Source organism: Pelodiscus sinensis, chromosome 27, assembly GCF_052426305.1.
Source record: "Pelodiscus sinensis isolate ZL-2025 chromosome 27, ASM5242630v1, whole genome shotgun sequence".
Lineage (NCBI taxonomy): Eukaryota > Metazoa > Chordata > Testudines > Trionychidae > Pelodiscus > Pelodiscus sinensis.
Genome location: NC_143078.1, coordinates 17,204,035 through 17,219,669, shown reverse-complemented (window position 1 = coordinate 17,219,669; position 15,635 = coordinate 17,204,035). Strand labels below are relative to the sequence as shown.

Below are 15,635 nucleotides of genomic sequence, written 5' to 3'. Positions count from 1 at the left end.
ATCTCCAGCTGACACATGATTGCTGGTTTGGAATGTGAGCTTGAAGTTATAGTGGACATCCTAATTCTGGGACATATCTTCTCACCTTCTGTTCCCAAACAGAGACATAGAATAAAGATCAACTGATTTGTGTTTGTCTCTGAGATTAAAGGCTAATCATTTCTTTATTTTCAGTGTGTCAAAATGATCTATTTAGAGATTCAACAAACAATTTTTTAATAAAACAAAAAATAGTCAAATCTGCATAATAATATTGTAATTTCTAGAAGAAAGTATTGCAAAGTGCTTTGTTTTTTCTTACATTCAGTGTGTGAGGGGTTTGGGTATTGTGAAATAGTTTCAGGATAATTACTAGATTTCTTTACATTTTAAAATGGAGAAGGAGTGAGGCTGTCTTTGAGTTTGACTTTGTTTTAATTTTTAGGTGTATGTACCTTGTAAACACAAAGAATGTATTGAATTTTCCTGTTCTGTTTACTGAAGCTTTTCTCTTTCACCAGGACTGGCAGCCACCATTTGCATGTGATGTTGATAAACTTCATTTTACTCCACGGATCCAGAGGCTGAATGAATTGGAGGTAGTGTCAGAAACTGACATAATTAACGTTAGTCCACTTGAAGAAGTAAATATAAATATGTTCAGAGTAGTGCAGTAAAGCAGAAAGTTGCTTTTGCTCTAAACTGCATTTTATAGAACAATGAATTAAGGCTGTTAAGCAGTGTTCCCTATAAGTTGCGCACATATGCTGCTGTAAAGGAGCAACCCACATGCACACCTTTTCTCTTTCTCTCTCCTTCACACTCACCACCCTACACATAATTCTATTATTGTTTGTTACTACTTGGTATTTTCTTCTGTGTACATATATTCTCTAAAATTTTATTCTTTCAAAGTATGCCATATTTATGTTTTTACTAGTCTGTCTATGCATTTTATAATTTTTATTTTTCTTGCTCAAGTTTAATTCTTTTGAGTAGCAAGTTCTAAAATTCCTTGCTCAAGTTTAATTCTTTTGAGTAGCAAGTTCTAAAATTCCTAACCCTTGTTGACTAGACTAATTATCCATATGGTAACTTCATGGCTTTTTTGGATTCTACTGGTGGTTGACAACAATATGTGTTGGTGTTCATAACAACATGTATTTTGCAAATGGATGGAAAAATTAGAAGGAATAATTTTTGAAAAATCATGCTTAAGCAATACTACAGTAAGATTTATTTCAATTTTTTGGAGGCTTTACATTTTCAATCATATGGATGTCATAGAATACAAAGTGTATATTGCTTACTTTTGTTTATTTTTTATTCCAAATAGTTGCACAGTAAAAAAAGACATAGTATTTTTCAATTCACTTAATGCAAATACTGTGGTGCAATCTTTTTATCATGAAAGTTGAACTAACAAATGTAGAATTATGTACAAAATCCTTCATTCTAAAGTAAAATGTAAAACTCTGAAGCCTACACATCTGCTCAGTCCTGCTTCTTGTTTGAGTGATTGGCTGAACAAGTTTGTTTACATTTGGTGGAGATAATGGTCCCTGCTTTTATTTACAATGTCATCTTAGCCTTTTGTCAATTCTGCAGGGAAAAGTGTTCTTAAAATGAACATGTGCTGGCTTATCTTCCGAGACTACTGTAACATGAAATATATAGACTCATAGACTCCAAGGTCAGAAGGGACCATTATGATCATAGTCTGACCCCATGCACAATGCAGGCCACAGAATCTCACCCACCCACTCCTGGAATAATCCTCTCACCTATATCTCAGATATTGAAGTACTCAAATGATGGTTTAAAGCCCCAAGATGCAGGGGTAACAAAATGGAGGAACTAGAGCTACTGGTCCAGAAAGTGAAACCAGATATTATAGGAATAACAGAAACATGGTGGAATACCAGGCATGATTGGAGTACAGGTATTAAAGGGTATGTGCTGTTTAGGAAAGACAGAAATAAAGGTAAAGGTGCTGGAGTAGCATTCTTGATTTAGTCCTGAGTGGAGCGCAGGATCAGGTCCAGGAGATAACCGTTACAGGACCGCTTGGGAATAGTGACCAAAATATAATAACTTTTAACATTCCTATGGTGGGAAGAACACCTCAGCAGTCCAGCACTCTGCCATTTAATTTCAAAAAGGGGAATTATACAAAAATGAGGAGGTTAGTTAAACAGAAATTAAAAGGCACAGTGACTAGAGCCAAATCCCTGCAAGCTGCATGGAAACTTTTTAAAGACACCATAATAGAGACCCAACTTAAATGTATACCCCAAATTAAAAAACATAGCAAGAGACCTAAAAAAGAGTCAACGTGGCTTAACCACCATGTAAAAGAAGCAGTGAGGGACAAAAAGGCATCTTTTAAGAAGTGGAAGTCCAATCCTAGTGAGATAAATAGAAAGGAACATAAACACTGTCAAATCAAGTGTAAAAATGTAATGAGAGAAGCAAAAAAAGATTTTGAGGAACAGCTAGCCAAAAACTCAAAAAGAAATAACAAAATGTTTTTTAAGTACATTAGAAGCAGGAAGCCTTCTAAAAAACCTGTGGGTCCCCTAAATGATCGAGATATAAAAGGAGCAATAAAGGACAATAAAGCCATTACAGATAAACTAAATAATTTCTTTGCTTCAGTCTTCACGGCTGAGGACATTAGAGAGATTCCCAAATCTGCACTGTCCTTTGTGGGTGATGAATCTGAGGAACTGTCCCTGATTGAAGTATCATTAGAGGAGGTTTTGGAACAAATAGAAAAATTTAATGTTAACAAATCTCCGGGACCGGATGGCATTCATCCAAGGGTTCTAAAAGAACTCAAATAGGAAATTGCTGAACTATTATCCGTGGTTTGTAACCTATCCTTTAAATCGGCTTCCGTACCTAATGACTGGAAGGTAGCTAACGTGACACCAGTATTTAAAAAGGTCTCTAGAAGTGATCCTGGCAATTACAGACAGCTAAGTCTAACTTCAGTACCGGGCAAATTAGTCGAAACAATAGTAAAGAATAAAATTGTGAGGCATGTACAAGAACATAATTTGTTGGACAAAAGTCAGCATGGTTTCTGTAAAGGGAAATCCTGTCTTACTAATCTATTAGAGTTTTTTGAAGGGGTTAACAAACATGCAGACAAGGGGGATCCAGTAGATATAGTATACTTAGATTTTCAGAAAGCCTTTGACAAAGTCCCTCACCAAAGGCTCTTGTGTAAATTGCATGGCCATGGGATAAGAGGGAAGGTCCTTTCTTGGATTGAGAACTGGTTAAAAGACAAGAAACAAAGGGTAGGAACAAATGGTAAACTTTCAAAATGGAGAGGGGTAACTAGTGGTGTCCCCCAAGGGTCAGTCCTGGGACCAATCCTGTTGAACTTATTCATAAATGATCTGGAGAAAGGGGTAAGCAGTGAGGTGGTAAAGTTTGCGGATGATACCAAACTGTTCAGGATAGTCAAGACAGAAGCAGACTCCAAAAAGATCTCACCAAACTGAGTGATTGGGCAACAAAATGGCAAATGAAATTTAATGTGGATAAGTGTAAAGTAATGCACATCGGGGAAAAATAAGCCCAACTATACGTACAGTATGATGGAGGCTAATTTGGCTATGACAAATCAGGAAAGAGATCTTGGAGTTATCGTGGATAGTTCTCTGAAAACTTGCACACAGTGTGCAGCGGCGGTCAAAAAGGCAAATAGGATGCTATGAATTATTAAGAAAGGGATAGAAAATAAGACACATAATATCTTATTGCCCCTGTATAAAACTATGGTACGTCCACATCTTGAATACCGTGTACAGATGTGGTCTCCTCACCTCAAAAAAGCTATTTTGGCCTTGGAAAGGGTTCAGAAAAGGGCAAATAAAATGATTAGGGGTTTGGAATGGGTCCCATATGAAGAGAGGTTAAAACTACTGGGACTTTTCCGTTTAGAAAAGAGGAGACTGAGGGGGGATATGATACAGGTATATAAAATCATGAGGGCTACGTCTACACTGGCCCCTTTTCCGGAAGGGGCATGTTAATTTCAGAGATCGCAATAGGGAAATCCGCGGGGGATTTAAATATCCCCCGCGGCATTTAAATAAAAATGTCCGCCGCTTTTTTCCGGCTTTTAGAAAAGCCGGAAAAGAGCGTCTACACTGGCCCCGATCCTCCAGAAAAAGCGCCCTTTTCCGGAGGATCTTATTCCTACTTCAAAGTAGGAATAAGATCCTCCGGAAAAGAGCGCTTTTTCCGGAGGATCGGGGCCAGTGTAGACACTCTGAAAAGCCGGAAAAAAGCGGCGGACATTTTTATTTAAATGCCGCGGGGGATATTTAAATCCCCCGCGGATTTCCCTATTGCGATTTCAAAAATTACCATGCCCCTTCCGGAAAAGGGGCCAATGTAGACGTAGCCGAGTGGTGTGGAGAAGGCTGATAAAGAAAAGTTACTTATTAGTTCCCTAAATAGAAGAACTAGAGGACACCAAATGAAATTAATGGGTAGTAGGTTTAAAACTAATAAAAGAAAGTTCTTCTTCACACAGCGTGTAGTCAACCTGTGGAACACCTTCCCAGAGGAAGCAGTGAAGGCTAGGACTGTAACAGAGTTTAAAGAGAAGCTAGATAATTTCATGGAGGTTAGGTCCATAAAAGGCTATTAGCCAGGGGATAGAAATGGTGTCCCTGCCTCTGTTTGTCAGAGGCTGGAGAGGGATGGCAGGAGACAAATCGCTTGATCATTGTCTTCGGTCCACCCTCTCTGGGGCACCTGGTGGTGGCCACTGTCGGCAGACAGGCTACTGGGCTAGATGGACCTTTGGTCTGACCCAGTACGGCTGTTCTTATGTTGTTGTTGTATATCAATGATGAAGTAGATTGTAAAGAAATAAAAAGTGATGGAATGGAGAAGACAGTCTGTCTGGGCAAAAATCACATTGGGGAAGAAAACTATTAGATCCACCCCTGGGATAGTGCTTGGGGTATGCTATAGACTACCAGGATCTAATTTGGATCTGGAGAGAGAGTAATGCAGATGGGAAAATATAATCCCATGTATACATATAAAATGATCCAGGCTAAATTAGATGTTACCACTCAAGAAAGATCTAGAATTCACTGTGAATAGTTCTCTGAAAACATTGGCAGTAAGTGGCAGCAGTCAAAAAAGCAAACAGAATGTTGGTGATTATTAAGAAAGGGATTAGACAGAAAATATATAAATCTGTTATTCCCACATCTTGAATGCTGCATGTAGGTGAGGTCACCCCATCTCAAAAAAGGTATCTTGGAATTGGAAAAGGTTTAGAGAAGGGCAACAAAAAGTATTAGGTGTAAGGAGTGGCTTCTGTATGTGGAGAAATGAATAAGACTGGGACTTCTCAGGTTGGAAAAGGCAGCTTCAGGAGATAGGATTGAGGTCTATAAAATCATGATTGGTGTAGCCAAAGTAGATAAGGAAATGCTATTTATTCCTTTTCATAATACATGAAGGTAGGGGTCACCAACTGAAACTAAGGCAGCAGGTTTAAAACAAAAAGAAGTATTTCTTCACCCAATGCACAGTCAACCTATGTAACCCATTGCCAGAGGATGTTGTGAAGGCGAAGACTATGACTAGGCTTAAAAAAAAGTGCTAGATAAGTTCATGGAGGATAGGTACTAGCCTTTTTTTTAAAAAAAACAACAACAAAAAACAGAAGCTGGGAATGAGCTATGTATTCATTCCATCTAGGGCATCTGGCACTGGCCACTATCAGAAGATAGGATACTAGTCTAAATTGACCTTTGGCCATTTTTACATTCCCAGAAAAGCCCACACTACAAGATTCATTTACTACTATGTTGCTGAACTAATTAATTAACTCTGTACCAGGACTCTTTGTTAGTGGTGGTATTGAGTAAACACTGAAGTCTGCAGAAACGTAAAGTTCTGTTTGAGGTTGGAATATTTTTTTTATTGGATGGAATAGATTATAACTTATTCTACATTTGAAAGAGAAAATTCCAGACAAAGAAGGGTTTAAAAAAGATAAGCAATTTTTTTATTGCTATTTTGGTAGTAAACGCATTATGAGGTAGGGTGAAAACACTTTTGATAGCCAGTGATTCTATTTCTTCGACCCATTCAAATGTTCACCAAAAGCATGTGTGTTGAGATTTATTAACTTTTAAAAACAATTTGTGAAGGTAAATTGAAAGATGAATCCCTCCATACAAGGAAATTAGTCTATGCAGCAAATCTCATTAATTTGCACTTGGGTAAATCTACAAATCTGCACGGGAAATGAATCTGCAGTATTTTGAGGGTTTATTTGGGGGGTAGGAGACTGTCCAGTAGGGGCATGCCACACTGCTACTGGCGGGGCTGGTGCTGCTCCTGAACGTTCACACACAAGTACTAAAGTTGCTCTCAGCATTGCCTGTGCACATCTGTGAGTAGGGAAGGTTTGCCAATCTGTAGATCTTCCTCTGTACTTCTTGCCTCTGTGACTAAGTTATTTTGGATGGGTAGGTTTCCTAACAGAGCCAGTGAACATCATTATTGAAAATGGATCAGGCCTAACACATGGAATACAGAGGAGGTGACACTGACTCTAAAGATTGAATAGTGAATCTCTTTTTAAAATAATTGATTCCAGCCATTGCCTTCAAATGGTGCATACGTCTTCCAGTTACAATTGGTGGTATTAACAGGGATGTCAGAAACCAAATGTAGATAGAAGTTTCCTTTCCGATCAAAATGTGATTGACCTGTTAGAGTTCAGGTATACTATGACAAAGTTATAGCTTATAGATATCTTTATAGATAAAGCTTATGGATAGCTGGAGAGATTCAGTTTCAGTGTAGTCAATCTAGTGTCTTTCCCAAATAAAACAAAAATGAAAGAAAGTCAGTCAAATCTAGCTTTTTGTTATCCACTAAGTGCAGATGCATTTAAAGAGGGATTTTGGAACATAACCAAAGAGCTGAACTTGAAATTGTTCTAATGAAAATGTTGGAAGCTAAATTGACCTGCATATTGAGAGCAGACTGTCTTTTGTTAGGCTCAGACCCGTGTGAAGCTGAATTTTCTGGACCAGATCGCAAAGTTTTGGGAGCTTCAAGGATGTTCCCTGAAAATTCCACATGTAGAGAGGAAGATCTTGGATTTATTTCAACTTAATAAGGTAAGACTATTTTAAAAAATTGTTTGTTTTACTGGAAAAGATAGCGTATTACTTCTGTTCCTACACTGAAGTCAAGTCGTCTTCGGTAAACTACTTCAATAGAAATTTTGTGTTTGGAAGAGTTTTTTTTTTTTAAATGCAAGATTAAGCTCCCTGTGACCAAATCTGTGAAATGCATTTTAGACAAGAACAATTAATAGTACACTAAAAAGTTGTGTCGGAAAGCTGATTCAGTAGTAAAACCACAGAAATGCAGCCTAAGACAGTCCTCCATGTAGACTGAAGTATAAACCCACACCTAATCTTCCCTTCTGATGAATATTGTGATGCATTACTTTGGGGAAGTTTTTGGCCCTGTGTTACACAACACTTCATCTGATCACAATGATTCCTTCAGGCCTTGGAATCTTTGAACTTTTTGAGGTCTAATTATTCACAGTAGCTAAGTAAAGGATTTAAGCTACAGAATTCTCTTAACATGAAAACTCTTGTTGAAATGTATGTATTGCATACAGTAGCAGCTTCAGCAAGAACGCTTTTTCTTCTTCGAATAGTGTCCCCGTGGGTGCTCCACTCCGGGTGCTCGTGTGTCCTCGCGCCAGCGACTGGAGATTTTTCTAGCAGTGTCTGCTGCGACGCGCATGTGCTGTAGTTTTACCATGAGCCGTTAGTGTTTGTTAGGCGCGCGCAGGGTGTTGCCCCTCAGTTTCTTCTCTACCATCCTTGGCTGCTGATGGAGTTTCTCTCCTTCCTGCTTTTTCTATAGAAAAACGACAAAAAAACCAAAACAAAACGGTTATTTCCCCTTAGTTTCCTCATATTTCCAAGTTTTAAGACCCCCTACTTTTTGCTGTGCCTGATGATGGGATTTCCTGGCTTCAAGAGGTGAGAGTCGTGCTGGGATGCTGTGCTCGTCTCCGACGGGCACTCTGCGTGCATAAAGTGTCTCAGAGAATCTCACCAGACATACGTGTCCCCATTGCTCAAGTCTAAATTGACGGCCAGAACAGGTTTAAAAACCTCCCTCTACGAAAGATCGCTCCAGCCACCTTCTGAGGGCACACCACCTGCCTCAAAGCCAACTTCTGAGCCGAAAGGTAGGGACAAAACACATCCCTCTACCTCTCCTGGCATATCTCTTGAAAACAAGACTGTTTCCAGCCTGATCCTTACCCTTGGCACCGACAACCTTGAAGGGTCAGCATTGCGGACAGGCCTGGCATATCGGGCATGGCACTGCTCAAGATGCCAGCATTGCATAAGAGGGCGCACTTGGAGCCCAAACAAAAACAAGCTGCACCGCCAGGCCAACATAAGTACTACTTGACACGAAAGCCGCTAACTCAGTTGGCACCAGCCTTGGCACGTAATAGAACCTGTACTGAGATGCCACCTCCTCACCAATTAATGCTTCCTGCACCAACGGCACCAAGTAACACGCGTACCCTGGTATCATCTCAGGAGCATCGACGACATACGTCTCCTATCAGGAGCCATCCTTCACTGGCACTGTTATCTCCAGGTTCCTCCATACAGTCGGTGCACTCATGCAGATCACTAATCCTGTCTCGTTCCCCAAGCGAAGCCGGCACTGAGCCATGCAGCCTCTTTTCTTCTCGGCATTCCAGCCCAGCACAGAGAGCGCCATCCTGGGACACTGGGACTATTACATATGCATATCCACCATCATTACCACCCTGGTATGCGCATCATTACACGTATCTGCCTCCCCCTTACCCCGGGCAATGGCAATCATGGGAGTCACGTCCTCATAGGAAGAGCCATCATACCGCACCTTTCACAACATCTAGAGAACCACCTCATTCCCCCCAACCCATGACAACTGTAACAGCGCCTAACTCCCCAACCCAGACTCAGAGGACTTTTTGTCTGAGGACGAAGATAAGGTCCCCTGGCATAATTCTTTGTCCTCGCCAGATGAGGTGATTATATCCACCACCAACTGATTACTCAAAGAAGTTCCAAGAACTTTTTAAAGGGTAGTGTTAGCAAAAGAGCGAGATTTACAGGAGGTTCAGGAAAAACTGTATCGCCTCTTTCAAACCTTGCAACCTCCTATCTCCTCCAGGATCGCCTTCTCCACGGACAAAGCTTTTATGGACCCAGCAGACATTTGGAAGACCCCAGCACCATCACTCCAAACAATAAAAGAATGGACCGAAAATACTGTATCACACCAAAGGGAATGGACTTCCTTTTCACTCACCCTCCATCAAAGTCCCTGGTAGTCGATTCCATTAGACACAAAACCAGACAACCCAATATTAGATCAACACCACAGGACAAGGACCACAAAAAAAAAAAAGGACATTATGGGTCGTAAAGTGTACTCTTTGGCCACTCTGCTCCTTAGAACAGCGAATTATACTGCCATGCTAGCAGATTATGACTATTCTAATTACTCCCAGCTTCAAGAGCTTATACAATACTTACCTGAACACAAGAGGCCTATCCTCCTCAGTGTTATGCAGGAGGGCCATACAATTTCTCACACTGCACGACAGTCCACAATGGTGTAGCGCAGACAGCTGTACGTGTCACAGCCTCAACTGTTGTGATGTGGAGAATATCTTGGCACCAAGCATCAGGAGTTCCCTGGGATTTGCAGCAGAAGGTCAAAGACCTACCTTTTGATAAAACCAATCTTTTTGCTGCGAAAACCGATGAAGTACTTCATTCGACGAAGGACTCCTGTGCTCCCCTAAGAATCCTGGGGATGTACACGCCCCCTACTTGAGACAGATACACCAACTACTAGAGACCCAGAGAGCCATACAGACAGTTTCCTACAGAAACAAAGGCCCCAATAATGTAGGCCTCAATGCCAGCAACAACATCAAACAGCAGCAGCCCAACCTTCCACATCCAAGCAGCAACTTTAAAGGTTCGATTGGGAGCTAGAAAGACACTTTCCTTGTGGTCACACCGTTGACCAATTATCCGCAGTTCAGCCACTGCCTCTGCCCCTCTTTTCAACAAATGGGTCCTAGAGCTCCTGCACCATGGTTTACTCCATCCCTTTCATTTCTCGTTCCCCTACCCATCCTCCCACACCATCCCTCTTCAGGGACCCCTCTTACAAGACCTTCCTTGAGCAAGAGGTGCTTCACCACCTGTGATTAAGCACCATAGAACCGGTACTAACAGAGTTCCATGGCCGAGGGTTCTACTCAACTTATTTTCTAACACAGAAAAAAAATGGAGGATGGAGGCCCATTCTGGATTTAAGGAAGCTCAACAAATATGTTGCTTACCAATAATTCAAGATGGTGACCCTAGCAACAATAATTCTAGCATTAGATCAAGGAGATTGGCTTTTGTCTGTAGACCTTCAAGATGCATATTTACACATAACAATCCATCCCGCCCACATCACCAAACTGATACACTTACCTGCGTTTTTCCCCCAAATGCACACTGATCCGTCACATGCGTCATGGCACACCCTCGATGTCTGTAGAGCGCTTGCGTTCTACATTGATCGTATGAGAGTCTGGCAAATATCTCCTAGACTCTTCCTATCCTTCACGGAACGATCCAAAGGACACGCTCTCTCTTCTTTGAGCATCTCCAAGTGGATCTCTTCATGCACCCACACATCCACAACAAAGAACCACCTGGCACCATCACTGCCCATTCCACCAGGGCCATGTCTTCTACAACTGCCTTCCTCAAGAATGTACCTCTCCAGGACATTTGCACCACAGCCACTTGGTCATCAGACCACACATTCACACAACATAACGCTCTGGCATCCTCCACCACATCATCCATGGCTGTGGGACAAGCAGTATTATTCTCAGTGATAACAACAGGGCTTCAAACCTGCCTCCACGAGCTGACAATGCTTTATAGTAGAGCACCCACGAAGACACTACTCGAAAAAGAAAGTTATTTACCTTGTGCAGTAACGGTGGTTCTTTGAGATGCGTGTCCCCATGGGTACTCCCTTACCCTCCCTCCTTCCCCTGCTTTGGAGCCCCATGCTCTACTAGCACAGGTAGAGAAGGAATGGAGGGGCTGCGCCATGCGCGCGCCTAATGGACACTAATGGCATGAGGGGGCGCCATAGCGCGTGCACAGCAGACACTGCTAGAAAAGTCTATGGTCGCCAGCGTGAGGAAGCACCAGTATCCAGAGTGGAGCACCCATGGGAACACACATCTCGAAGAACTACCGTTACTGTACAAGATGAGTAACTCTCTTCCCTTTGTAACCTATTATTTTTACTAGCAGTAGATCTCTATACACTACTGTCTTTATTTTTGTGTATGTGACCATTGTATTTTTCCTTCATAGCTAGTCGCAGAAGAAGGTGGATTTGACTTAGTCTGCAAGGAGAGAAAATGGACTAAAATAGCCATCAGAATGGGTTTTGCTCCAGGCAAGGCAGTGGGTTCACACATCCGTGCTCATTATGAACGTATTCTTTATCCCTACAACTTATTCCAGTCTGGAGCTAGTCTATTGGTAAGTTGGTGGTTTTTTGTTTTGTTTTTTCCTTCCTGGCTAGCTAAAACTTGGATAAATTTACCAACTAGTAGATTCTTTCCTTTTAGGGGAGCTAAAGATTGCATTTATATTTGTTTCATAGGCTTCATCTTTTTACTTAGATACTAAGTAAGATGAGTACATTAGTAATCTACAGACAGAACTTTTTCAAATGAAAAGGAAAGTACTATAATTTTGTGAAGGATTCTTCAAGGTAGCCTCTTAGCTGAAGACATAGAACCTATTTGGACACTGCCAGTTTGTATTTCCTCCTTTCTACAGTTTCTGAAAGGCTCATTTTAGAGCAGTTATTTAGGCTTTCTGGAATGTCGTCTTTGTTGCTGTTTTGTGCATTGCAGACTTTTAAAATATTCACATGCCATTTACTTGTCTATCCATCTGACAAAGAATAAATGAATAATATTTCTAGCAATAGAGGTCCAAAGATAATGGATGGAATATATTGGTAACCTTATAGCCATTTGTTAACTTGCTTTTGTATTTTTCAAGTACATAATGTGGTGAAAGACCTCACTATGAAGAGAGAGTGAGGGTAACATGGGAATGGTGTTTTGATCACCCCATAGAAGTCATAAAAAACACTGGCAGTCTACATTATATGTTTTCTAACTTAAAATCTTCATGTTTAGTTTTTGTCCATTAATAAGTGGGACCAAGGATAGAATGGGGTGGAAACTAATACAAGCCTTCTGTCCGATCAGAGTTGCTTTATTTTGAAACCAACATAGGTATTACTTGCTAAAAATCCATTTGATCTCTTATTACCATTCCCATTTTCAAAGTAGGTGGATTTCATCATAAAAAAAAAAACTTGAAGATTATCTGAGTCTACAGTAAAGAGCAAGATTAGTGCCTGTGTGTTGGAACTGCTAAAATGAGAATGGAGACTGACATGAGAAAATCAAGAGGCTGGAATCCTTACATAGTTTGAGATTATCTCATTGAAGAATAGTTTAAAAAAAATCTGTAGGCTCTAAAAACAATTGAAATTTTGATCACCGGGCTTTAGATATAAGTGCTGATGTAGATAGTTTTCCTTGAATTAAGGTTTTTCATCCCATACACTAAAAAATTTTTTGCCGACAACTCTTCACATTTCTTCTGAAATAATTCTTATGGCATGGTGGAAATAAACACAATTCCAATAAGAAATGTAATTAGAATCTTTCCTTTTTTGTTCACTCTGAAGTCTAAAGCAGTTGTGTGTTTGTTTTCTTTTGAGAAGATATTTTGCTCTGTCACATCTGATCTTGTTCTCTTATCTCTCTCTTTTATATATTCCCACTTCAAAAAAAAAATAAAAATTTAATTTTCTAAAATAGAGTTGGCTAAATGACCATACATGCTCTGATAATCATTTTGAAATGGTGTGTCTCAGAGCTCGTGTTAAACTCATGATTTCTAAGTAATGGGCCATTTTAAGAGGGCAAAGATTCGCAGGTGGCTGCTTGTGATCTCATTTAATGAGGTCACACTTCTTTTTAAATATAACTTTCCAAGCTCTCTCTTGCATTAGGCACCTGACATTTGTTCCAAACTGATGTGTTTAGTGGATCATGCAGTTCTGGAAAAGGTATGTTTATCTTCATTTTTTAACTTCCTCCCCCCCCCCCAAGAAAAAGAGAGCTATTGCTGATTTTAATTTGTTACTGTGTTCTGTATATGGTATTAATGTATACTTTTTATGAATTGTATGAAAAGTTGAGAGAATCCATAGAAATGTTTCTGTGGGCTCAGTTTTCACCTTGCTTAGGTTTTATTTTTTGCTGACATGCATTCTATTAACTAGTGAATTCATTTGACAATGAATTATTTCTCTACTGCATTTATATTTGATATCTCTGGCCAAAGGTAACTTTTTTTTACATTCAGCCATGTATTCTCAGTAGGCAGTAGTTTTCCAGGTGTTGCTTGTACTGCTGTCATCTTTATTATCTATTCAATTCTTTCCTGAGTATCTAGGTCTCTGTGATTTCATTCTTAGAGAAGGTACATTTACTGGATTTTAAATTGGTCAGTTTCAAACATGTTTTTCCCTTTGATATTTCAATAAATCTTTTAAAGATGCTCTTATCATATCATCCAATATCATATCATCTATAAAAGGGTGGTACATGCAGTCTGTAAAATTTTGTAATTTGTAAGATGGCACTTACTCTATATTGCATTGATGTTGTGAAAGCCAGGATGAGCAAGAGTATTGTTCACTCAGCTTCAAATGTGTTCAATCATATGCACAACTTGAATTTATTATGAGTTTTATGCCTTAAATATGTTTTTTCAGTAGTCTTTTCTGAAAGTATCCTATTTGAGGAACTTCTTCCATTTTACTGTCTGAATACATAATATAGCAGTAAAACAGGAAATTTGATGTTTAACCAATAGTTTTTCATTGAAACATTAGCATCAGTGTTTCAGTAAATCCAAAAATCTAAACTGATCAAGACTGGTGAAGCTAACTTTATAATCTTTAAATTAGTAGGTACTTAAGGAAGCTCCTCAAAGAAGTAATTTGTTCATCTTTACCTGTTTAACACAGCTAGATGCATCTCAGTTGTATTGCCCATAATAATTGTGTATAAGTAGATGGATAAGTATCAGTTGCTTTATATGTAAGGGATAGCTGATATGAAGCATGCTTATCATTCTTCAAACTATTTATGTAGTGAAAAATCTTTACAACTTACTCTAAAGACTCTTAAATAAATCTGCACACTTTTTCCTAAGATTTTTCTAATTCAAGCAGCCAAAGTATTATAAATATACCAGTTCTTGTTCTTTTGTTTTCTATTTAAAAACTCAGCTCAGGCTGTCTATACACTAGAATGATTCATCCTAGGATCCATCCTATTCAACGTATTGAGAAAGGGGTAAACAGTGAGGTGGCAAAGTTTGCAGATGATTACCAAACTGTTCAAGGTAGTTAAGACCAAAGCAGACTGTGAAGAACTTCAAAAAGATCTTCTCAAACTAAGTGATTAGGCAACAAAATGGCAAATGAAATTTCATGTGGATAAATGTAAAGTAATGCACATTTGAAAAAATAACCCCAACTATATGTACAATATGATTGGGGACTAATTTAGCTACAACTAATCAGGAAAGATCTTGGAGTCATCGTGGATAGTTCTCTGAAGATGTCCATGCCGTGTGCAGCAGCAGTCAAAAAAACAAACAAGATGTTAGGAATCATTAAAAAAGAATAGAGAATAAGACGGAGAATATCTTATTGCCCTTGTATAAATCCATGGTACGGCCACATCTCGAATACTGCATACGGATATGGTCTCATCTCTAAAAAGATATACCGGCATTAGAAAATGTTCAGAGGAGGGCAACTCAAATGATTTTAGGGGTTTGGAACAGGTCCCATTTGAGGAGAGATTAAAGAAGCTATGATTTTTCAGCTTGGAAAAGAGGAGACTAAGGGGGGGAGGGAAATATGATATGGGTCTGTAAAATCATGAGTGGAGAAAGTGAATAAGGAAAAGTTATTTACTTGTTCCCATAATATAAGAACTAGGGGCCACCAAGTGAAATTAATGGGGAGCAGGTTTAAAACTAATAAAAGGAAGTTCTTCTTCTCACAGCGCACAGTCAACCTGTGCAACTCCTTGCCTGAGGAGGTTGTGAAGGCTAGGAATATAACAGGGTTTAAAAGAGAGCTAGATACATTCATGGAGGTTAAGCCAGGGTGGGTAAGGAATGGTGTCCCTAGCCTCTGTTTGTCAGAGGGTGGAGATGGATGGCAGGAGAAGGATCGCTTGATTGTTACCTGTTTGGTTCACTCCTTCTGGGGCTGGATGGACCTTTGACCAGTATGGCTATTCTTATGTTCTTATCACCAGACGTTTTGCTAGTTTACAGTTGCTTATATGGTGTCAAGAGTGCATGTACTCTTGACTCTTCTTGCTGGCATCTCATCATAAGAGGTTGTATTGGCAG

At 39.7% G+C, this 15,635-nt stretch overlaps 1 protein-coding gene across 7 annotated transcripts in view; it reads left to right on the top strand.

The window, feature by feature from the left end:
- KDM5B (lysine demethylase 5B) overlaps positions 1 to 15,635 on the top strand; it is a 145,167-nt gene that overhangs the window by 20,428 nt on the left and 109,104 nt on the right. For 4 of the 7 annotated variants that reach the window (XM_075909916.2, XM_075909913.2, XM_075909912.2 and 1 more), the window contains exons 2-5: positions 501 to 578; positions 7,035 to 7,157; positions 11,478 to 11,648; positions 13,207 to 13,263. The exons of 1 other annotated variant lie outside the window; for it this stretch is intronic. In XM_075909916.2, the coding sequence (XP_075766031.1) occupies positions 501 to 578; positions 7,035 to 7,157; positions 11,478 to 11,648; positions 13,207 to 13,263 (429 nt within the window). The remainder of the gene's footprint in view (positions 1 to 500; positions 579 to 7,034; positions 7,158 to 11,477; positions 11,649 to 13,206; positions 13,264 to 15,635) is intronic. 2 more of the 7 variants (XM_075909915.2, XM_075909914.2) reach the window with 1 other exon arrangement.